Source organism: Pyrgilauda ruficollis, unplaced genomic scaffold, assembly GCF_017590135.1.
Source record: "Pyrgilauda ruficollis isolate IOZ18807 unplaced genomic scaffold, ASM1759013v1 scaffold11, whole genome shotgun sequence".
Taxonomy (NCBI): domain Eukaryota; kingdom Metazoa; phylum Chordata; class Aves; order Passeriformes; family Passeridae; genus Pyrgilauda; species Pyrgilauda ruficollis.
Window position 1 is genome coordinate 11,486,440 of NW_024509210.1, and position 24,269 is coordinate 11,510,708.

A 24,269-nucleotide genomic window follows, 5' to 3' on the forward strand; every position below is an offset into this window, starting at 1 on the left:
CTCAGCTGCTTCTGCTCCAGCTTGAGCTTCTTGGCTTGCGGCTCCCCCGCTGCCATCTTCGCGCTGGGCGGCGTGCGGCGCGCTCCGCTCCGCTCCCCTCGGCCCGCCCGCCGGGGCGGCCCCGCGCCGCCGCCGGGCCTCGCCGCCATCTTGGCCGCTGCCCCGCTGTCCCGGGAGCGGGACGGGCCGTGCCGGGCCGGGGGAGGTACGTGGAGCGCGGGAGGCCCGGGCCGTGAGGGAGTGGGGCGGTGCTGCCCTTGCTCGGGGGGACGGGATCCCTGCCAGGCGGGAGTCGCCCGTGCCCGGTCCCGGCCGCGCTGGTTGGCCAGAGTCGGGCAGGGGCGACATCCCCGCCAGTGGCGGTACCGGGAGACTGCCCCGCAAATCCGAGACTTTCCGCTTTACTCGCCTCCGTTTCTGTTGTTCGGTGCCTATTTAAATACAAAATCGTTGCCGTGTTCGAATACCACCACCTCCCCCTTCCGTTGTTCTGGGCTCTGGTGGAGGTGCGGAACCGCCCGGGTCAGAGCCCCGCAGCTGCGATCTGCACCGCTCCGCTGCGAGCTGAGGCGCCGGCATGAGGGGATCGTGCTCCGGCTGTCGGGGCAGGCAGCACGGCCTGCAGCAGGGGCGGTCGGGGAGCCGCCGTTCGCGGCTGAGCCCGCAGCAAGGCCAGGCCGGGAGGGGCAGGGCGGGTGGGGCAGCGGCGCCGGCTCACCTGGGTCGATCTTCAGCAGCCCTGCTGCAGCCATGGTGTTTGTACTCGTGCTCTACATGCTTAATTAGCAAGGGGCTCTGTGGGCGCCGATGTCCAGAATATGCGCTGAGAATAAACCCGTTATCATCCTGCACATCGCTCCTGCCCTGTTCAGTACCCAGCGGTAACTGAGTGGAGGTTGTCGCTTTTCTTTTGTTTCAGTTCAAATCTGCTGTGAATTAGTAATGCGTTTACCATCTTTTCAGTATGATGAATTGTTCGTACCCATTAAGAGTTAATCAAACTGGAGGAATAGCGTCACCATTCAATGTAGCTTTTCTATAACCAACCAGGCATAAAAGCATACTTGAGTGATGAAAATTTGTGTTCATTAGCAGGCAGACTGCAGTATGGGAGAGGAAAAGGTATTTTACAAGAAAACCAAAGCCAATTTCAATTACTCATGCAAGAGGTAAAATGATGGAAACAACGTTTCACAAAACAACTGAGTATGCCAACCATGAGAATGATTCTGCTGTGGCAGTTCCCAGCGGGTTTGAATCATACATAGCTTCTTATTTATTTATTAAGAAAAAAAAAAGAAGAGGAAATATCTGAATGGGATTTCTCTGTAAAAAATATCTTGTGTGCTAACTAAAACGCAAACCAATTTGGGGTTTTTTTGTGGGGGAGAAGGACAAACAGGTTCTTTACTGCCTGTATGGACGTATCTGAAAATTCTTTGCAAATGGCAAATCAAACTTGAAGAATACTCCATGCCCTCTCATGTTTGATTTTGCTGGTTTTATTTGGAAATTAAATTTTCTGTTGTAAAAGACAGTTATGCAGCAGCTAAATCCCCGTTGTTCTCTCATATATAGATCTGCTTACATGAGAAATCTTTAATAAAAACCTTGCCATGAGGATTCAGAAAAGAGAAATTGAAGTCCTTGAAGTAGAGAAGTCTGAACAGTAGGAGATGAGTGGTAGCTGTATTTTATAGCTGTAATAATGGCAAGAAACAAAATTAAAATTTGTTTAAAATGTGAAGTTACTTCCTCTTACATCCCTTTAAGTTACCCCCAAATTACAACTTCACATATAACTTCAAAAATAATAAAAAAAAAGAATACAGCGAAGATAAATCTTTTTTTCTGTTTATTTAACATAATATATGAAAGGCAGCCTTTTAACAGGAGCTGCTTAGAATAAGAGTATCCATGAGACTCATTCATACAGAATAAAAGAATTAGAGTGCTGCTCTGCTCTGCCCTCTTGGAGGAGAAGGAAGGTACAAGTGGTTATGTGCCTTCTTTCTGCCCTCTGTGTTTGGACTGGTTGGGGCAGAGTGCACACACATTGGGAAGGGTTGCCCTGCACAGCAGTTCCAGGGATGCTTGCTGGCTGTGGTAGAGTGTTTCAGTAGTGCATGGCTCTCTGGCACTGTGCTTGTCCTTTGTGGAACCTTGAGTGCCTCTTCAAAGAGAGCCTGTGAAAGACAGTGGTATAAAGCTAGTAGCACTGTTGTTCTGGCCTGTCAGACTTACTGGAGGAGTGAACTGGGCGAGCATGGTGGAAGGCATCTTCACAAAGAGCTACTGAGTTGGGGCTTTGATATCCTATGATTGAATCCTGCTGCCTTGTCCTTTCAGGGTTCTTCATGGTTTGGCTGGAATATAAGCCCAATTATCAGTATTTTCCTGAAAATACTATGAACACTCGATATGTGAACTGATACTCACTTTATCTGTCCATTTGGCCCTGTCAGTCTATTCAGTACTGCTTTCAGAGAGGGAATTTCTGAAGTCATCCCTTAGTAGTCCTAAAACTACTGATTCAGATGTTGTGTTCAAATGTTCCAGCTCCATGTAAAAATGCAGTCTTAGCAAAGAATTTTTAATTGGTTTGGTGTGGGGTTTTTTCCTAAGAAACTCTTGGTTTTCCAGCAAAGCTTTCTATTCTTGCAGGTCCCAAAGGGAACTGCAGTTATTCAGGATCAAATATTGTTTGATTATTCAGAATCTAATATTGTTCTGTTGACAAGAGATGGAACTCTCTTGCCAGCAGTTAGAAGATTTATACTGAAACTAATTTGAACAGAGGCACCATGCAAGTGTGTTATTGGAAAGCTCATCAGACAGTAGATTAAATTCTCATGCAGGCTCTAATTGTTACTGGTAAAAGCACAGAGGAAGTTGCAAATTTTGTTATGGATACCAAACACTGATTTAAGTCAACTTTAGAGTATTCTCAAGGGAGTACTTCCTCTTAAAAACAATTTCAGAAAGTTACTAACAGTGTTTTAAATGAGAGCAAAGATAAATAAATATATGCTGAACATCTGGGAAGCAAAGCATTTAGTCTTTAATAGGGATGATCTTGCTGATAAAATATGTCTGAGTACTTGTGCAGACACAAGCACTCCATGGTGTTGAGTAGATATGAAGTTTTGCTTGACTAACAGAGCAAAACTTGCTCGTAGCAGTTCTTAAAAAAGATTGCAAAAATGTTTTTACTTTGATGTGTAGATACCTAAGCTGTGAGCATCTTATATGCAAAAAGATTCATGACACTTGAGCAGCATCATTAAAACACACAAACAATAATAGGAACGTAAAAAACCCTGTGAAATTACAGAACATTCATGTTTTAGTAAACCTGAGGCTTACAGATTTATCAACTTGAATCACAGCTGCTAATGATGTGTCAGGTTGCTCCTGCCAATTATACAATATTTCAGAGCTGCCATGTTGGCTGTCTTGAAAGGGTTGTTCAGGTGTTTAATGGGACTTCTCTTTATTAGGTTTGCTGGTTTGAAAGTCAGTGAATGGGGTTGGGGAGGTCGGGAACACATTTGTGGCACATACTGAATTTATAGGAAAAGCTAAAGTGCTGACTAGCTGATCGTGACAAAAGTACTAGCTTCAATAGAAATAGAACTGCCTATTTTAGCTTATTTCTCCAGATTACTTTAAGCATTTGATTACTTTCCATTCACTTGTCACTAGAAGTTGATTTCCAGAAACACATAAGAGAGACTCAGACAGTCTACCACCACTAATTCTTCCACCCTTCAGAACAGCTATGCCAAATTCAGGGAACATTGGAGCTGTGGAATACTTTCCTAGTGATGGTCCTATTTGGAGCTATTTTCAGTAATTAGTACTAGCTCTAAAGGGCATTGCAGAGATCAGTGATAAATTCCTCACTTCGTGGTTTCAGAGCTTTGTATGTAACTCAGCTCAGTGTTATGAATAAGCAGCTGTTGACAGTATTTCTGCATTAATTACACTTTAGAGTACTTAATTGTAGCTAAGGACAAGCATGTGCAATCAGTCTTTTTTCCCATGCTCGCAGTCTCTCTCTCTTGCCAGTGAGCTCCACTTTTGTCTTGTGAGCCTGCTGTGCCTTTAGTCCAGATGTTTCCGTGCCAAGAATTTGAAAATCAGTAACACTGCAAATCCAGATTTAGTCAAAAGAAAAGTTAGAGATGTGGAAACAGCTCATTGAAGGTGTCTTAGTTAAAATATGTTTTTCTTCTATGTGGACTTCAGATTCTAGTAGGATGGAAACGACTGAGATGAGTCACGTGGAGTTTTGCATGTCAGACGAAGGATGGGAAGTTTGTGAGAAGAAGCTGCAAAACTGCAGGGCTGCTTGTTGCTGCAGAGCCTGTAAGGTGCCTTGCAGTCAGGCAGTAACATGAAAGGCTGTCAGTCTACTGAAAACGAGTTTGAACACTTTGCTTTGGCCTAGATGCAAATAATGATCCATGTACACCTTCGGTCTGCTCTTAGGTAGGCCTAAAAGCAGAGAGATGGGAGGCATGTCCTATAGAATAGTCCTAGAAGCATCTTCAATACCTTACATGGAGTGCGTTTATGCTGACATCTCAAAGTGGTATCTGTGTACACTACTACATGGAGAAGAATCTCATCATTCCTGAATTCTGGTGATGTAGTTTTGTTATTGTTTTTTAAAACTTAGGAACTTTGTTTCAAGACCTTTACCCTCAAAGTGCTGCAGCTCTTAACACACTTTGCTGTTGACCTACTGGTGTGAGGAATTTGAATGTTACTGGATTGATTTCTTATGTTCAGCATTTGTCAATCTTTTTTGCTTTTCAAATAGTGTTCTGATGAGACAAAAAAGTCAGGTATTGCAAAATTAGTTTAGGGATCTCTACATGTCTGAAATGAAATCTAGCACTCAAAAATAAAGTAACAGAGAAATTTTCAGTACTTGGAGCAATGTAAGTAATTTTTGTTAAATAATAGTTTATATATCTTGTATTGCTATTTTCGTAGTGTTACCAGTTCTAAGATATTCAACATTAAATCTGTCTTTAATCAGCTGGTGCCAGTTACTTGGCAGTGTATGGGATAAATCAAATTACTTAGTCTTGTGTATAATAGACTGATGTCCCCACTGCTGTAGGACCATCTTTATTCTACTCAGCACTGGGTAGTGTACCAGCTGAGCTGCCCCTTGACTGACAGGGCAGGGCTTGTGCCTCGAGCTGCCGGCTCTGCACTTAGGCTGCAAGGAGAGAGCTTCAGTTTTCCAGAGCACTTCAAATTAGCAGCAAATTAGCATACTGCTAAAACTTGCGAAAAAAGAAAGGAATATGTGAGAGGATTTGAAGGGAGGTCTTACACTAGAAACAGAATGTGTATTATGGGAAATTCTGTGATCCCTATCTTCCTACTTAGAAGATGGGGTAGGCAGCCGGTGGGGACTTTACTGCTCATATTCCACAGGTAATACAAAGCTGTCATCTGCCAAGCGTGGTCCCCTGGATCAGTTTGCTACTCTGGTTCACCACAAGGCCACACAAACACTCCTGTGAACACAGCTGGTGCCTAGGCAGCTTGGGGCAGATGAGTAAAGAAGGGCAGTGGCCAAGTGCTACCTCCCCTTCTGGCTACCCACACTCTCCCTTGATTGCATATCAAGTCATGGTCTAATATCCCAAGTGGAATTTAGGCAAAAGAAGGGACCCTGCTGCTACAGTCATTTGGTGCACCAGGAGCTTGCTATGATTGTGTGGTCTGCTGCACAGCTGTGCTTGTTAAAAGTATATTGTGACAAATGCAGACATTTCTGATCTGTAAATGAATAGAATCTGGATGAATGTTAACAGAAGCACTACAAACACTGTCACATGTGTCTGATACTCTTTGTATCAGCGTATCATTGGAAGCTGCCTGCTGTCCAGCATAGCTCCTCCAGAGCAGGCTGTGGATCAGCTCCTCTGGAAGTGGAATCTTACCAGTGCTGCTTGTACTGGACTCTCAGATGCAGCTTTGTGTGCATTAAATAGGAAGCGGGTCTGATATTTGTTAACAGATATGCTATTGTATCAATTTAAAAATGTACAGAGATCTATTCTAAGCTTTACAGCTGAGCACCTTTGTATGTGTGGGCAGCCGTGATGTCGAACAATGCTGACATTCAGTGGTTGATTATACTTGTCACCCTTGTGTGACTATCGAGGAGATTTTGGAAGGCTTTAATGTTCAATGCTGGCTAAATTCAGAACATGTTTACTGGAGCTGGATTAAAGCAATTGTGTCAAGGCTTCTTTATAAAATGCTGTGCTCACAGTATTAACATTTTCTGGTTTTTTTAACAAACTAAATTAGAGATTAATTTGGTCCAGAGTCAGATAGTGGAAACATGCAATAACACTTCATAGCTTTGTTTCCTTTCCTACTTCTAAGCAAATTTGCAATCACAGTTTCTAAAAGAACTTCCCTTTACATTCCCTATTGGGCTTAGATGAATATTTTTGTCCACCTTTTGACTATTGGTCTTTTTTTGTCGACTACCAAAGACAGCATGCTCTTGGCAGGAGGTAACTGAGACCTGGCTTGGCCCCAGTGAAGATGAGCATGTTGTTGTCATGGTTGTGAAGGAGCAGCTGGAGTTCAGAGTTTGAAAAGCTGGCTCTTGGCTCTCTCCCCACATCTGCTGACTTAGGTGGAAGGAAATATCATGCTGACAACCTTCCTGAGCTGTCCTTTTTCACTGTCTTTGATGAGCTTTGGAAGACATACGTTTGTTTTGTGAAAATGTGGAGGGCCAGACCATTTCTCGTTGTTACAAGTATATTGGTAAAGGACTACTGCTCTGTGTAGTTCAAATTCAGACATGGCAACACAAGCTCACTCTGGGTGGATCTAAGTGCTTATTCCAGTATTTTGGAATGAGATTTAGTCATACAGTGTTTATACTCTTAAAATCTCTGTGGGACTGGGCAATGTGCATCTAGATGCTTCCATGCTATTTTTACATTAGTGTGCCAAAGTTAACAGAGAAGGAGCTAATTTTATCTGTGTCTTAGGACAATATCCTGGGCAAACATGGTAAAGTTAATGAAAACTATGATGGGTTTTTGGTAGGTGTGTTTGAAGATGTGGACACCCAGTAATTGTCTGGTCTCTTTCCAGTCATGTTTGAATTCCTCCAAAGGCTAACTTTCAGTTCTGGATCTCCATTGCTATTGCTTGCACATTTCCACCACATGCCCTGTGCCAGCTCCAGCACTCTCTGGCAGTGAAATAACTTGCATTAGGAAGCTGGTCTGACCAGCAGCTCCTTTTGCTGGGTCAATTTCTGGCTGGACTATTTTCCTAATGTAAATAATTGCAGAGCCACAGACCTACTCAGATCAATACCTGAGAGGCAGAAGGGAAGAACAGCCAGTGCCAGGGGCAGCTTCTTCAACTACAGATGAATTTATGCTTGACATTGAATACCAGGTTAACTTCACCTTCAGAAGTTGCTGTTGGGGTTACAGTTTGGTTTGTTTTCTAAGCCCAAATTTTAACTTATTTTTTAAGAGAATCATTATGCTGCAGGTCAGCCAACGCATTTTGTCTGTCTCATGTAAAGGCTGAAGAGAAACTGAAGTTTGCTAGCATTTGTCTCCTCTGTAGATCCAGAGATAATAGTCTATTCATTTTATCTACTACTTAGTTCACTTACTATCACATTGAAAGTTGAGAAATAGGCTTGGAATTATTTTTTTAATAGGCACATAAGCTTCTTGCCCCATGAATAAAATGAAGGATCAGTGGCTGAGGCATGTTATTTGTAAATGTTTAAAGAGATAAGAAAAAAGTTACATTCCTTACCTGCAGTTCATACTCCCCTTTTACGTAAGTGAGTTTATAAGTGAAAAACATTTTATGTAAACATATTTCATGTATGCCAAGCACATTTGAGGCAATTGTATCCATTAAATCAGATTTAAATGGCTGGTTTTGTGTACTTTTAATGAATTCCAACCCTTTACCCAAGTGCAGCTTGGCATAGATCATAAGACTAATCTGCCAGCAAGTAAAAAGCACTTTTCTAGTTCAACAGCTTAAAGCTGACAAGCTAAAGAGCTGTATCTTTAAGACAGAGCAATTCTAAGTTAAGTGGGCAACTGCCAGGCCAACTACCATAGGAAACTTTCTGTACAAGTAATTCTTTCATGTCGGCAAACACGTTTGAGTGAGTGCCAGCTCATGGGAGTCAGTTTTTCTTAAAGAAATAAATTGCAAATACCAGATAGGAATGCAAGTGGAAAATGAGGGTGCTGTCTTCATGCTTGCATTATGATATACATTAGCAACTTAATCCAGTGGCAAATATTTTTTGTGGAATATTCTTGTAAATGAAGAAAATGGAATTCAAAGAAAAGCAACAAAGTAGATATTTTCCCTAAATTCACAGTGCATGTTAATAAAGAATAACCATCGTAAGAAAGGGAATCTGGGATATGAAATGTCAATCCACATATCCTTTTATTTATCTTCTTTTAACGTGTTTCCAACAGAAAATGATCCACAGCCTGTTTCTTATAAACTGTTCTGGTGATATCTTCTTGGAGAAGCACTGGAAGAGCGTTGTGAGCCAATCTGTCTGCGATTATTTCTTCGAAGCTCAGGAGAAAGCAATCGATGTTGAGAATGTGCCTCCTGTCATCTCAACTCCACACCACTACCTCATCAGCATCTATCGGGATAAAATCTTCTTTGTGTCTGTCATACAGACAGAAGTGCCACCACTCTTCGTAATTGAATTTCTGCACAGAGTAGCAGATACTTTCCAGGTCTGTCACCATTCAATGATTTTAAAATTCAGTGTCTGAAGGAGGCCTGTGGGGAAGCCAAAGAGGGACTCTTCATCAGGAACTACAGTGATAGGACAAGGAGAAATAAGTACAAACTGAAAGAAGGGAAATTTAAGCTAGATATTAGGAAGAAATTCTATTCTGTGAAGGTAGTAAAATAGTGAATGGAACAGGTTGCCCAGAGAGGTTGTGGATGTCAGGGCCAGGTTGGATGGGACTTTGAGCAACCTCATCTAGTGGGAGGTGTCCATGCCCATGGCAGGGGGGATGGGACCACCCCTTAACATTTTGTGATTCTATGATTCTAAAATTACTTCAAGGGATTTTTTTGTATAAACTTCTTTTAGAGAAAGGTAATAAACCCTTCTGTGAGTGACTTTTCTGTCTGCAATTTTTAAGTCAAGCACAGGTTTGTAGAATACAAAGGAAAAAGAGGTTTATTTTGTGCACTCACAAGCACCAGAACCCAAATCTGACTTTGTAAATGCTGGGTTTTTTTTCTGTAAGCGTTTGTATTAATAATGTTATGTAGATGGGAAGAAGGAGCATGTAGTCGGGCAGCATGCACTCTGTAGTGAGGAAAGGGCTGCAAAGAAGTCACTTCTCAACCAATTTCACAGATACTTTATATAAAGGAAACACGGTGAAGATTGAGCATTACCAAAGGATAGTATCTTTATTTTATGAGAGTCTTGTTAATGTTCACAAATAGAAGGACCTTTGTAACATAAATAGTAGCACATCACATTACATTATTTCACTGTTCATGCTTGTATTTATTTTCAGTTAGGTGATAAATATAACATTAACAATGTGATGCCATCAGGCTATAGAAATAGTCAGTTTAGGTGCTAAAATGCCTTAATGTATTGGAGGGTTTCTGTAAGAAAAAACCAAACAAACTTACTGTTGCAAAGCATTCTAACAGGAATAAAAATCCTCTCTTTTGTAATCTCTGAACTTGTTTAGGATTACTTCGGCGAATGTTCTGAGACGGCAATTAAGGACAATGTAGTAATTGTGTATGAACTCCTAGAAGAAATGCTAGACAATGGCTTTCCACTGGCAACAGAATCTAACATACTGAAGGAGCTGATTAAGCCTCCCACAATTTTGCGCTCTGTTGTCAACTCCATCACAGGTATGAAAATGTGTCATTTCAGCAATGATGGCTGTTTAAATAAAAGCCCCATCATTTCTCGTAGCTAAAAAATAATATATTGGTGTGAATCTGTAAGGTGAGGGCACTGTCCTGCCACTTCTCATCAACAGGAGTTGAATAAAAACAAGTCCCTCCTTATCTGCAGTTTATGCCTGGCCCCTTTGCTGTCCTCGGAGGCACTGCCTGGTTCAGCCACAGCTGCTGAAGTCCCTCAGGAACAGCAGCTCAGGACACACAGTCAGGACATACTGGAGACAGGTGCTCTGGGATTGGTACAGAGCTCACCCGAAGCCTTGAATAACTGAGGGGCACTGGAGAAGGTTAAGCATTTTGTAAGAAATCCATATAGGAAGGTATATAATAGATATGTAATAAATCCTTGATGGGTGGGAACAGATAGCATGAAGGGAAGCAAATAGCCTGTCCTCATCTTCCACCCTGCCCCCACCACCAAGCAGCACATGGATTCATATGGATTTGATTTCGCAACTGATTTCAGGCTGTTGTAAATGGGTCTGTCTTGCAGTGATGAAGCCAAATGTCTGTCAGCTGAGCTGGTGGAATCTGCTTGTCTGGCAAGCGGGTGCAAGGGAGGTGAGCCATGAGTGTCACGTGGGGGCAGAGAGATGCGAGACGGTCACTTGTACATTGTGTTAGAGAAGGGAGTAGTTGGGCTGCAGGGCCACACACATAATACTCAGAGGAGCTGGTCTTTAAGGTAGTAGATTATGGTTTAGTCTTTGAGTATAAATCTCATCGGTTTTAATTTCTGTTATTTGGAATTATTCTTTTATTTAATTAGGTTTTTTTACATGTGGATTGGAATGCTAGTATTTACACTTACGAAAATAAGTGTTTTATCTAAACCTTATTAAAATTCCCTAGCAGCCTAAAGTGCCTGCCCAAGGCAACCTGCATCTTGTCACTGTCAACAGCTCAGTGCTGAGCAGGTGGAAACAGCAGCCTGAGATGTCTCCTGTCTACCTGGCCTGGCAGCACTGCTGCACCCTGCAAGGCTGCTGAGGGACAGACACAGCAACTGCTTCTCTTCAGAGATGCAGTGGGAGTGAAGAAATGGTTGCAACTCCTCCCCCCGAGTTGTAGCACATGCAGGGGTGGACTTTAGGAAGGGGTTTTCTTGAGTAACTACTTCTACTAGCTCAAAGGAATGAAAACTTGTTTTCTGCCTGCCAGGCTAGAGTCTGCCCAAGCAGGTTTTGTAGAAATGATACCTGCTGCCCACCAGCTTCTCAGTGAAGATGTTTCACGTGGCACAACATCATTGTGCTAGAGGGCACAAGTCAGCATGAGCTGTGGCCCTATCCCGAGATCTACTTCTAGCAGAGGGAGCTGTTTACACTGTGCTGGGATTCCGGCATCAGTCACCTAAGCCTCAGAAATGATAAGATTTTTTTTTTTTTTTCCTTTTTAAAGTATCATCAATTTACTTTATAACTAGGTAGCTCAGGAAACCTTCTGCTCATGCTGGATGGTATTGGGAGCCAGGAGCCAAGGGTGAGAGCAAGGCAGGCAGGGACAGTGGTGTCATTGGTCAGGAGCCCAGAAGGTGAGGCAACAGGTCAGGGACTGGATCAGATGATTAACAGGTCATCTGCTGCTCAGTGATTGCCAGTAAGATCCATCAGAATGGGACAGGTCAAGCCAGAAAGTCCAGTCTGTGCCAGGGTCTGGATTGATTTGACCCATGGTCAGTTATAGACATAGCTGTCATGTTGATGCAGAGTAGCTCAGATGGGTACCAAGGGTGAGATCCTCAGCCTAACACCAGTTCCAAGCAAAGACTGTAGGAGCCCTCCCTAAGGCTTCTTACACATCCTTCTTGCTAATGACTCTTACCTGTTAATCAGCCCTGAAGTCATCCAGCTAAAACTCTTAGGAGAAGGGGGAAGCAGACTTAAGGCCCTCACAGGGAGCTGTCTTGTCTTGAATTAGGGATAAAATCCTCCATAAGATCTAGCTCCACATCTACTCCCACTCAAACCTCCTGCTGACTTGAGTATTGTATTTTGCTGTGCAAGATGTAGTCTGAAAGCTATTAAGTCTGGACACATGGCTCCAGTGCCTTCATGTCACCTCACAAATAACATTGAAGGGTCCAGGCTCTAGCCTACAATACCTGGGGCAAGCCTTGCCTTGATTTTTAATTTTGGCAGTCAAAACATTCCTTTTGTAATTAATTACTGATTTTAAGTTCCTTTTCATTTTTAAGGCAGTAGTAATGTGGGAGACACACTTCCCACTGGACAGTTATCCAACATTCCTTGGCGCAGAGCGGGAGTAAAATACACGAACAACGAAGCCTATTTTGATGTCATTGAAGAAATTGATGCAATTATAGACAAATCAGGTAAGATGTCTTGCAAACTGGTATTTGTTTCTCAAGTGTGTTTACATGTAGCTAATGATGTTTTAGAGAGAATACAGTCCAAACTTCTTATTTTTTTTGCATATGTTTTATATACATGCATTTATATATTAGGTAGAAATATTCAATTTAAAATGATGAGCTTAAGTGTATTTCTTCAGTTCACGTTAAAACAGCAACATGCTCTGGGCTGCTTCAAGAACATCCACAAGTATGTTTTCTGTTTGTATACTGATTATCTCGTAACAGATAGAAATGGGAAAAAAAAGTACTTGAAATGTGATGAGAAAATTATCTCCTATTGTTCCTGCCAACAATGTACTGTAGTCCTTGATGGCCCTCAAGTGAGCAAGACAAAATCCTTCTGATAGCAAGCTAAAATTGGTGTAAAATAGTTGGACAGTATTGTTTTCTTTATATTTAAGGAGCAGATATTATGAAGCATAATAATATTCCTTTCTTTTCTGTGAATGGAACATTTTCAGCGTTTTCAAATTAGTAACATTTTCAAATACAAAAGTCTTTATTCTGAGGTTTAACTTTGAGGAGGAACCTGATAACTTTTATGCCAAGAAAAAGAAAAAAAAATTATGCAAAAAGAAAACTGCAAAGCTGTGGGCAGGAACCTGATGTCAGTATTGGGGCCAGCAGTTAGCAAGGGTGAAGACTGCAGGACACCCTTTTGTGGTAGTATGGGCAGGGAGCAAATCTCTGATTATTCATTCAGTGCTGCTGTTGTAGCAGTGTCAGTGTTGGTTTGATCCTGTACACCACTTCAGCAAATGCTTTGGCCACTGTTGAAGTGGATAGTCATAAATAACTATTGTGCAGCTCTTACTCTCCCCATCTTGTAGCTAAAGGAAGGTGGCCCTTAGAGAACATGCTGATAACTGTGTTACTGTCCTAGCTCCTTAGGATTCCCAGGAGTAGTGTGAGTGCTTAGTCTGAGAAGGTACAATCAACACCATGGTGAATTTCTGTGTGTATTTCAGGCCAAATCAGTGTGCACTGAGTGTTTAATTTCCTACTGAGGATCTGCTGCAGTAGTCATAGTTACTCTTTTCTTCTCTGATCCCTTGGAGACCAGCAATGCAAGAACCCCTCTTTATAGCCTTCACCAAGACTAAGGTAGATAAGGTTGCTCCCCTAGAATAGGGAGGTTATCTTGTTTCATAGGGATATGGTCGACTGCTTTAACCTGAAACAGGATCACTTCATTTCAAACCAAGTATAAAGCCACCATTTCTCCTTTCCCTTGCCTAGATAACCAGTTTCTACCTATCTTCTAAAATTACCTTTGCATGTGGAGTTAATTAATTAGTCCAGCGTCCTGCTTTTGCCTTTCTATACTTAGAGGATATTTCAGGAAATGAGCATTTCCTGGGTAAAATGCTTGGTACTCTTACTTTGGGGTTTGGGTTTTATGCTATAGATTTACTTAACATCAAAATGAATATTTAATTTCATTGTTAAACAACCTTTACTTGTGAAAGCCAAAGTTAGCACCAACTTACTGCATTTTGACATTGACTGTTTTGATGTGCTTCAACTTCCCTGCACTACTACACAACTTGCTAGTTTTCTGGAGACTAGGGACAGGGATGAAAAAAAAAGATTCAGAGCTGGTGGGTTATGACTTAAATTCTTAAATAAATTCTTATTTGCTTATTGCTGGCAACCAGTTCAAGCACATCCAGTACAAATCCTGTGTAACAGCTGGCACAAGTATCATGAACTAGTTTGGGACAGGCTGTTTGCTCTGGCTCATGTACTTTAGCAAGCTGCCCAGGACACAGGTAACTGGAATGACCTTTCCTAGCTGGGCTTGGCATGTTGTTGAGTGTTGTGCAAATGTCATCTGTGCCCTCTAGCTGCACTTCACCACATCTGTTAGGCCTTTCATAATAATGTTCAGTCAAGTGTCTTGTTTTTCCCTGCAGGTTCCACAGTCTTTGCAGAAATCCAAGGTGTTATTGATTCGTGTATTAAGCTCTCAGGAATGCCAGATCTTTCTCTGTCTTTCATGGTAAATTCAGCCTATTTTTGGGAATCTTAATTGCTCAGGATTTATTTTTCTTAGTGATCAGAGTTAAATAACTTTAAGATCACTATCACAATTTCATGTGTTACACATACGAAGTAACACATTTTGCGTTATATTATAGAAGCTGCATTGTTCAGTAGTTGGAATGGCTTTTGTGTGTACATAAAAATACCCTCACAGGAGCTGCTGTACCGGGTCGGATGAGAAATCCATCTAGCTCAGTGACGTGTCTCTGATAATGGCTACTCAGAGTCTAAGATTAGGAATTGGGTAGAGTTCAGTAGCTAGCTCAAACTGCTGGTACTTGATGAGATTTCACTTAGCATTGTGCCTCTCCTTCCAGAACCCACGGCTGCTGGATGACGTCAGCTTCCATCCATGTATTCGGTTCAAACGCTGGGAGTCTGAGCGAGTCCTTTCGTTCATTCCTCCCGACGGCAATTTCAGACTCATCTCCTACCGCGTCAGTTCCCAGAAGTACGTTTCCACTCAGACACACTGCTCCTCCAGCCACACCACCTGCTGCTATCCACCTTGTAAAGGGGGGAATTTGCATTGTTCTGAAATGTGTGTGCTCAGGTTTTGTCTCAGCTGTTACTCTGTCCCTGCTAAAAGAGGAAAACCATTTTTCAGTGACCTGCAGGTACTCAGCAATAGTTTTTCAGTGGAATAAATCACACATGACAGCGATACAGGGCTATTCAGACCTAGTAACTGTAGTTGGTGCTAGATGCTTTATGAGTAAGTCTGTGTACATGGAGGACTCTGAGCTTCATGAGGAGAGTAAAGCAAAAAAGTCCAAACTGCAGATATTTGCAAACTAAAGTCTGATCTGACTAGTGGCTCTCCTGAGATTTGGCTCAGTGAGATTGCTTAAAAAAAACAAACAACAAAACAGGAACCAGATGAAGAGAGAATAGGACAAGGTATTTGGATGAAAATAAAGAAAATATTTTTCCTGTGATTCTCTGGTGATAAAATCATTTCAGCAATGATGCTGAAGAGCAGAATATCACTTCACTTACCACTTCTGAAACAAACCAGTTCTAACTTGAACACCTACCAGAAACACAAGAACCATTTATGAGAAAGTGCTTTAATTTCTCAAGCAGAGAAGTAGCCAGGATGTATTCAGCTACTGTCTTCTCTTTTCAGCTTGGTGGCAATTCCTGTATATGTGAAGCACATGATCAGTTTTAAGGAAAATACTTCTTCAGGAAGATTTGATGTTACCATTGGACCAAAACAGAATATGGGGAAAACAGTAGAAGGAGTAGTCATGACAGTTCACATGCCAAAGGCTGTACTTAACATGAACCTCACTGCTACACAAGGCAGCTATACATTTGACCCAGTTACTAAAGTAAGTCTTGAATTTTTATTTATTTAAATATTGAAGATGGCATTACTACAGGTCACCCATATTGCAGAATACTGGAACAGTGTTCCACACTTGGCAGAGAGCTCTGTTCAGCATATGTTTATGAATTAAAAATTTACCTTTAAAATTTGCTTTTTCAAACTTAGGTACGCACCAGCTCTGATTTCTGACTTTGACAGTATTCTTTTCCTTCCCTTCTTCTCTTTTCACCCTGCTGTTTCACCCACTAATATCTTTCCTTAGTGGGGGCAGCAGTATTTTGCTGATAGTTTCAGCCATTATATATTTTGCATATATGTTGTGGAAACGTATTTTTCTGAAGAAAATGCACTAGCCTTGAAAATGGGCATATAGAAAAACTGGAGCAGGAGATGAGAAAAAAAATTTTTCTGAAAGATCTGCCTAAAGACACACAGGAAAATAGTGTCTGAAAACACATCCCTTGGGCTCCTGATTCCTTGCCTCTGAGTTGGGGTTTGAGACCTAAATTTCATAAAGCTTCTGAAGCCTTTTAGTACCCAGGAGCCATTTTGCTGAAAAGCAGTTTGAGCCAAACCATTCTGCTGGCTCTAATACCCTGCTCTGAGCTTTCTGCTGCCCTTGGAATATCTCAGTCAGCAATTCATTAAAATTGTTAGGGAAAGCTCTCCAAGTAGCATTTTGTTTCAAAAACAACAGAGCTTGATCTTTTTAAAAGGAAAAAAAAAGATCTTTTTCTTTTTAAAAGAAAAAAAAAAAGTTTGTTTTTTTACCGACAAAAAAACTTAAGGTGTGCTTTCCTCTCTGCAGAAATAAATTTTACTGTGTTTTTATCAAGAGTTGGGATAACTAGGTGAATTGAAACTGCAAAAATTTTTAAAAGCATAGAGAATTGAGGTCTTTCTGTATTTATGACTATGATAAGAACAAACAAACCACCTCTTGTGGGTGAGTAAAGGACCTGCTTGGTTCCACGTTTCTCCAATGACTGTAAGAATCAATGGCAAACAAATGAGCCTTGAGAAAGTTAGCCTGGTTTAGACATCTCCTTTGGTTCAGTGCCTTGTTCCTACCCTCCTCATTCTTGTGTTTAAGTTTCTATGGTCTTTGTGCTGGTTGCTATCTTGGCTTCCTGGATCCAGCTGACCCAAACAGACATCAGGGTCAATTATCCTTAGCAAAGGGAACAAGATGTTCTCAGTGCACAGACCCACACAGACCCACACAGACAGGTCCCATATCTGCAGGAGCCCTCTCCCAGCCAGTGAGGTAATTCTCAGAGCTCCCAGGCTACTGTTGGTACCCAGCCTGCAAACTAAAAGCTGAACATAAACTTGACCTCATAGGTTGTTTCCTAGAATGCTACTACTACTATTCTCTCCTTCCTCACAAGGTGCTAACATGGGATGTGGGTAAAATTACCCCTCAAAAGCTACCAAACCTGAAGGGCATAGTGAACCTGCAGTCTGGAGCCCCCAAGCCAGAGGAGAACCCAAGTTTAAACATCCAGTTTAAGATACAACAGCTTGCAATTTCAGGTGAGTGGGGGGGTATTACATGAAATTGGTGCTGGCAAACAAGTTGGTGTAGGAAATTAAGTGGAAAACTGTTAATCATTTAATTGGAGATGCAGATCTGAAATCAGCTTGATCCAAAATGATAAAGTCTGATTTACCCAAACCTGACAGTTACCCTTGATGGAAGATTTCTTTGCTGGGAATTGTGAATTCCCAATTGTTTTGCTCAAGAAAGACTGAGAGAAGTATACAGAAGTTCGGATTTTTCTTTGTTGACTGGTGCATTAAACATGCAAACGTATCCTTTTAGTGAAGATTGATGGATGATGATTTAGTGTGCTGGTCCTCACATGCTTTAGCCTTGTGCCACTAAAGCTCTTTCTAGTGGTCATAAAAATGCATTAATTTTCAAGAATGCCCTTCTTATTCTTTCCTTCTGGAGCTGATTAGTTTTTCATCTTTGAAACAATTTGCAAGTAAAAGCAGAATGAAGTCTATAGGGTAAGTGCAGAAGTGAATTTAAAGCAGACAAGGCCTCAGTCTGGAAACACTTAAATCATGTGAGTTGACCCTGTGTAAAGTGCTTCTCCAAGCAAGCTTTGCAGGATTAAGGCCCTAACAATGCAAGAACTCACATTCAGAGAGGCGGAGGAGGAGGATGTCTGAAGGCAGTTGATGAGAGTTGGTGGTAGTACATGGTACCTTTCTGGATTGGTCTTTTTGGCCTCTAGACTATTGGGAGGAAACAACAGTTCCTGCGTAAGAACAGAATCCTGCAGTTTTCTCCTAAACTAGTTTAAATCTAGCAAGATAGAGCTGGTTCAGCGGCTGGACACCAAAGATAACAGACCCGTGAGAAAGCATGGAACAGCCTGAAGCTGCAGGTATTTAATAGGTATTTAATAGCTACTGGCCTTCCTCAAGGAATAGCAGAGGGATTGCTGGTTCTTGCAATTACGACTTGGAGTGAAAAGAATTCTAAAACTTGTCCTTTGCTTCATCTCCATGATTGGAAAGGAGTGCAGTGGGCAGGAGCTGTGGAAGATAGACTCGGTTGTTCCATAGTTTATCTCTTGCAAGGAGGATGTTTGCTTATGGAGTAGAAGAGAAACAAGGTGTTGCCGTGCCAAGACAGCTGTGATTAGTTGACAGGAATGTTCTCATCTGCCACTCCAAACCAGATGAACTTGTGAAAGAAAGGAAAAGGATCTTCCTAACCAATCCTAATGTTCTCTCAAGACAGCCAGATATCTAATCAGACTGCTGTGATTCCTAGCATTCTGCTTTTAACTTTCTACTTGTCTCTGTCTTTTTTCAGGACTGAAAGTGAATCGCCTTGACATGTACGGAGAAAAATACAAGCCTTTTAAAGGGGTCAAATACATTACAAAAGCAGGAAAATTCCAAGTCAGGACATGAGAAGATTCTAAGAGGAAATTCCCCTTAAAAAAACTTGACTGCTTAGTGACTTATGTTGGTTAGGTGCCAATTAATTACTAGAACACTGATTAGTTTGGGATCAAAGCATTTGTGCACAGCAGCTCTTAAAATGAAAGCATAGCTTAGTTTTTCTTAATATAGCTTTAAAATAAGGTACTTTTTTTCTATTACACTTTCACTCTTTTTTTACTGAATTGTTGTGCTGGTGAATAGTTTGATATGGGCAACCCACAGAATGTTACAAACACTACACTGCCAGTCAGATACCAAAGCCCTGAGGTCAAGCACATTCTGAAGGCCAGAGAGGCCACTGGAAAAGTCTTCTGGTGGCATGTTTTGCTGCTGCAGCCACCTGCAAAGAAAGCTCAGTTCCACCCACAGCCAGCTGCAAGCTGGCATTCCACAAAGCAACGTAATCCCTTCAGAAATAGAGAACAGCAGTGAGAGGGGCAGGGGTCCCCCCAGGGCCTAGGATATTGCAAGTGTCACTCCTGAAAAAGCTTCTGATGAAGTAAAAAATAATTTCTGTGTTGTTTACAAGAAATCGCCTTTCTTAAGAAGCATTTGCCTTAATCAGCTTTCATTTCTGCCAGCTGCAGATGAGCTGATAAAAATAACATCCTGCATTAAATCTGGGAGGTGATCGTTGCTTCAGTAATCCACTTTCTTTCCATTCAATCCCATCATCCCCATCATTTTTTTTAAGAATACAGTTGCAGAGAGCAAGATCTATTTTTTATGTGAAGCCTTTGCTTTGATTTAGATGTTCCACTTGTTTGAAGTGGATGCCACCAGGTCTGTGCAGTGTGTACCTTCCAGCGTAGCTTTTTAGATAGCACAGTAGAAGTGTCAAGTGTATTTAATGGTTGCGTGCTTTAATGTTCTGAAATAAAGGGAACTCCACTGCAAATATGTCTCACCTTATGAAATGTTCATGCTCTTGTAAACAATTCGTGGTGCTCTTAAGCAGGAGGCATCTGATACACTATTAAACAATGACTATTTGCTGTATCTTTACTGAACTTGAGCACTGTGCAGCTGCTTAGAGTTTTAAAAGGCTGTTAACAGCACAATAAGTAAGGTCTATTTCATATTTCTTATTTTTAAATGGAAGACAGCTATTTATTTATGATATTTCAAAGGCTCAACAGTCAGAGCAAAGCTGACCAAACTTCTTGTTATACACCAACAAAATCATCTCTCTAAACCAATACATACTCCAAAGTAGCTATCAGGTTCCAAACCGTGCATTTGATCAATATTAATTAAGGATAGGATACTGGAGACCCTTTGTTTCTCTAACCAACCTGTCTGGCTTACAAATCAATGAGTAGGTACTAGCTTTGGTTCCTACTTGTCATCTGAAGCAAAGTCACTTGTCAAAATTTCAAATACTGGGACAAAAATGATCCAGTCAGGAAAGAGGAGGGGAAATCCATCTGAACTGTGGCAGCAAGTCAGTAAGGAAAGAAATGGTCATACAGTCTCTATTTGTAACTTCAGTAATATTATTAGGGTAAACTTGGCCATAAACAACCATTTTGAATGTCTAAAATGACAGTAGATAAAACAGCACCATGAAGAACCAGCACTCTGTTTCAGCAAATGGCATCCTTCAGTTATTGCACTTCCAGAAAAAATCTTGTCTTCAGAGGTAACGGGTAACATCCCAAGCTGAAGTCTGAGCAGCTGGAGCTGCTCTCTGCCTTAGCAGCCTGGAAATGCTGCCCCATGGCCTTTCAGAGCTGACACCCTTCCTGAGCTGGGACACACAGAAGTGTCAGAGCTCCAGTCCCGACCCCAGCGCGGCCTCCCAGGTGTGACTGAACAAACCCCGCCTGCTCCAGGACCTCCCACAACAGCTGTCATCGGGACAGCCCCGCTCACCACCACAACTCACTGTCACTCACCTCTAGGAAACCAGTCTAGGCATGGAGATGTGTTTTGTCAAGGAAATGGCTGCAGGTGTGTGAGGCCAGTACCTTTTCTTGTACATGTGCTGGTTTCCTTCTGTTACATAAACACAGAAAGCTCAACTGCAGAAGGGGGCCTGTGTTCCTGTTCTGTTTAAAAAAAATAATGTACCAGCACTTCTCTGAAGAGTAGAGTTTAGGGAATCAGATGGTATCAATAGCAAGGAATTACACTGCCAGGTTTTGATCTCCCCTTCTCCTCATGTCCAGTTCTGGGAGTGCCGACAAAGGTGGTTATCTGTCAGGGTCTCATTTTCTTTCAGATATGGAGAGGACTGTGAACAGTACAATACTCTGAATTTTACCAATTATTACTAAATACCAGGTGCCCTCTGGGACTATGGGGCTATGTTTGGTCCTACAGTACCAATAAACATTGGTTCCAACAAGTCAGAATGTTGTATGCTGGTAGAAATTTTTAGCAAGAAAAAATGTTTATAAGAAGTTCTTACAGTGTCAGAGTGAAAAATACAACAGTGGTTTCATACTCATCACCCTTGTATTCATTTTAAGAAGTAAAATTCACATTAACAAGATGCTGGTCAGAGTAGCAGCTCTTCCCTTACTGACAGGACCAGGCCAACCCCATTTTAAGTTTTCACAATACAGCAGATCACTGTCAGGTCTCAGGAAAATCTCCTGTTCTCTCCCACTGAACACAGCTTCCAGTAAATTATTTATTTACTAGTTTGACAGGCACAAAAGACCAAAAAAAACCCTTTGTTTAATCTGCTAATGTTTTAGAAACTTTGCACTTTCTATTCAGAACATGTAGAAACAACTGTTCTTTTGCTTTAGTTTTTTGTTTCTCTTCTTGTTGCAGCATCATCTACTGCTGCTGTTATCATTAACACTCAGAAAGAAGCGTGAGAGCACTCATTACCACTTTGTTTTTGTACAAATGCATTTTTATTGTTTTAACAGAACCAAGAAAGGTTGAAAACATTAGACTATACAATACATTTTGGTTTATAAACAAAGTTTTATAGTGGTAAAACATTTCTAAGTGACATTCATGGTCTTGTTCAAATTTTTGCTGCACTTCAGCTCTGAAGACCAGTAGTGTTCAAAAATGCAGTAATTGCATAAGGTGGTCAAGTATCTTGGCTTCTACAAACAGTTCGAGAACTTAGAGCAAACATTCTGGAAGAATATCAAAGGCAACCATGATTCATAATTCTCCTGCAAACATTCCTCAATAAACAAAAAGTGATCTTTGGCATAAACAATTATGTATTAAAGGCATTAGTAATATTGCATTAATATCATTCAAGCAACTAAACAGTGATCTAAAATAATAATAATTAAAAAAGAAATCTCAGAGAGAAGCCTGGATGGCAGGAGCAGGATGAGGGGATGTGAGGAGCACTGAAAAGCAATACAGGAAGACTATTTAGAAAATCCCTTTAAAATAATCCCTACGTATTCAGTGTTATGTACTATTAAATAGAAATTACTACATTAAAATTAAGCTAAAGTTTTGATATAAACCAACCAAATGCATCCAGGTTAAGGCTCTGGCACCCCTTCCTTCCTCTTCCTGTTGCAGGTAACTGCAAGAAGAGAGTACTAAGGAAAGATCCTAAGTACCAAATATTTCATGATACCCAGACACAAGGAGCAAATTCAAGAAGAACACGCCTTCTCTTGCTGAGGTCAGTTTGAGACAGTTGTATTATCAACAGTTTAACTTCCCTTTTTAGATAACAGTGCAATGAAGGGGGTGGAGGGGAGAAGGTCCAAGCACAGAATAACTGTTGCAGGCAGGTAGAGGACAGCTGAGTGTGCTGTGTCTCTTCCTTTGAGCTGTTAAGACTGAAGTTTTTCCCCAAGGACACTTCTGTTCAAGGTGGTTTGATCGTGCAACAATTCTCAGCAAATTAAGAGGGTATTATGAGGTCAGTGCTGATTTGGGCAAAAGTCTGCAAGTATTCCTTGCAGATGTAGAAATTCGTTCTCAAACAAGTTTTCCTTTCCATTAAACGAACAGATATGAATATATGTGTGTATATATATATATATATATGAAGGCATATTCAATTATGGAAAGATAAAACATCATAAGTCTGTTTTATTAAGGGGAGGGAGTTTGGGGGGATTATATTGTCATTTTGTTTGGGATTTTTTTTAAAGATATAGTAACACTTTGTTCAATTCACTTGAAAAAAAGATTTTGAAGACTCCAAACTCCACAAGCAGTAAAAATAATGAGGTATGTGCAGCATTAGGAACCACCATTTGCTGGTAGGCACCAGCTTACCTAAAGAGGGTTTCATGTCCCTGCAGAGCTCAGGTTTCAATAAGCTTATGCATTGTTGGAAAGAAGAACAGTGAGGCTAAAGGTATTTTTAAACTGAGTATCTTTATCTTTTAATTTTTATCTTGAGCGGCTGGAATAACATTAGATGGAGGGATGAGGGAAATCAGAATAATTGCATGTGCTCATTTGGTTTTCAAAAAGAATGAGCCAGCATGTGGCATTTTCTGGTCCTGGACATGCAGCTAAGTTAACAGAACCAGGATTTTTCAGCTCAATACATTGCTGAATTGAGCAAGGAAAGAGTTCCATGATTTAAGGTCTCCAGCCATAAGGCTCAATCTGTCAACAGTGTGCCACTAACACAATCTGCAAAACCTTTCAGTACAGTACGAGAGTTCTGGAATGCCTAGCTACAGGTGACAGGAGGGGAACACAGACAGCTCCAGTTTCTGTTAAAGTACTGTTGCCAGGCAAGAATCAAAAGCAAAAAGCATTTCAGACATGGAGCTTTAATCCTCAGTTTACAACTGTTCTGCTGCCCCACCTTCCCTCTTTTAATCAAAAACCCCACACCTTCCATCATTTCTGCATGGTTTTAGAATAGCCAGATAAAGTCCTGTTGAGAAGTTGAATGTTTCTGTATCAATGATTGTCCCTAAAAAACTGCCAAGTAACCAAGTGTCCTAAACGCTCAAGACAAGCTTAAAGTGAGGTCCATGTTTTATATTATCACATGGAAACTACTGGAATATACAGTGCATAAAATAAATGTGCTTCTGGGAGTACAGAATACACTAAGAGAATCTTGAAAAGCAATAAAAAAAAAAAATTTAAATACAAGAACTGTCTACTGTTGGCAGCAAATTAGAGGTGTTGGATGTCAAAGGTGTTCCAAAGACATTTGAAATGCATTATCTTATCATTCATACCCTTAGAATGGGGCATTAGCATAAGCTAATCTTAAGCTCATGTATACAGCACCTTCTGCTGTTAATACATCTCTTCTGTTTCCAAAAAAAGGCATTTTTGTTACAGAAAACAATACTAATGTGGCAAGTACTTATTGATACCATGGGGTCTTTCTGACCCAGCGAAGAGTGAATCCAGCATCTGTTCTTATCTTAATGGATGCTGCTTCAGCTTCTCTCACAGTTTCCTTCACAGACTGCATGAGATTCTGGGCATTATGAACCAACATCTCAGTTGCCTGTCAAAAAAAATTTCCAATATATCAGTAAATACCATGATCGTGACAGTAGCATGTAAACTCTTTGTGCACAAAAACTCCCAGTACAAATATATTAA

General features: G+C 41.1%; 3 protein-coding genes across 5 annotated transcripts in view; 1 reads left to right on the top strand and 2 right to left on the bottom strand.

Moving 5' to 3' along the window:
- Positions 1-164, bottom strand: part of ADK (adenosine kinase) — a 272,423-nt gene extending 272,259 nt beyond the window's left edge. Inside the window, exon 1 of the mRNA XM_041473499.1 lies at positions 1-164. Coding sequence (XP_041329433.1) covers positions 1-149 — 149 coding nt within the window. The 5' untranslated portion in view covers positions 150-164.
- Positions 119-23,780, top strand: AP3M1 (adaptor related protein complex 3 subunit mu 1). Its single transcript, XM_041473486.1, has 9 exons — positions 119-205; positions 8,526-8,801; positions 9,792-9,963; positions 12,215-12,352; positions 14,311-14,396; positions 14,758-14,891; positions 15,570-15,777; positions 17,168-17,312; positions 18,610-23,780. The coding sequence occupies exons 2-9, from the start codon at positions 8,529-8,531 to the stop codon at positions 18,708-18,710; spliced, it is 1,257 nt and encodes a 418-aa protein (XP_041329420.1). The 5' UTR covers positions 119-205; positions 8,526-8,528; the 3' UTR covers positions 18,711-23,780.
- Positions 21,596-24,269, bottom strand: part of VCL (vinculin) — a 56,371-nt gene continuing 53,697 nt past the window's right edge. For all 3 annotated transcript variants that reach the window (XM_041473465.1, XM_041473474.1, XM_041473463.1), the window contains one exon: positions 21,596-24,171. In XM_041473465.1, coding sequence (XP_041329399.1) covers positions 24,025-24,171 — 147 coding nt within the window. In that variant the 3' untranslated portion in view covers positions 21,596-24,024. The remainder of the gene's footprint in view (positions 24,172-24,269) is intronic.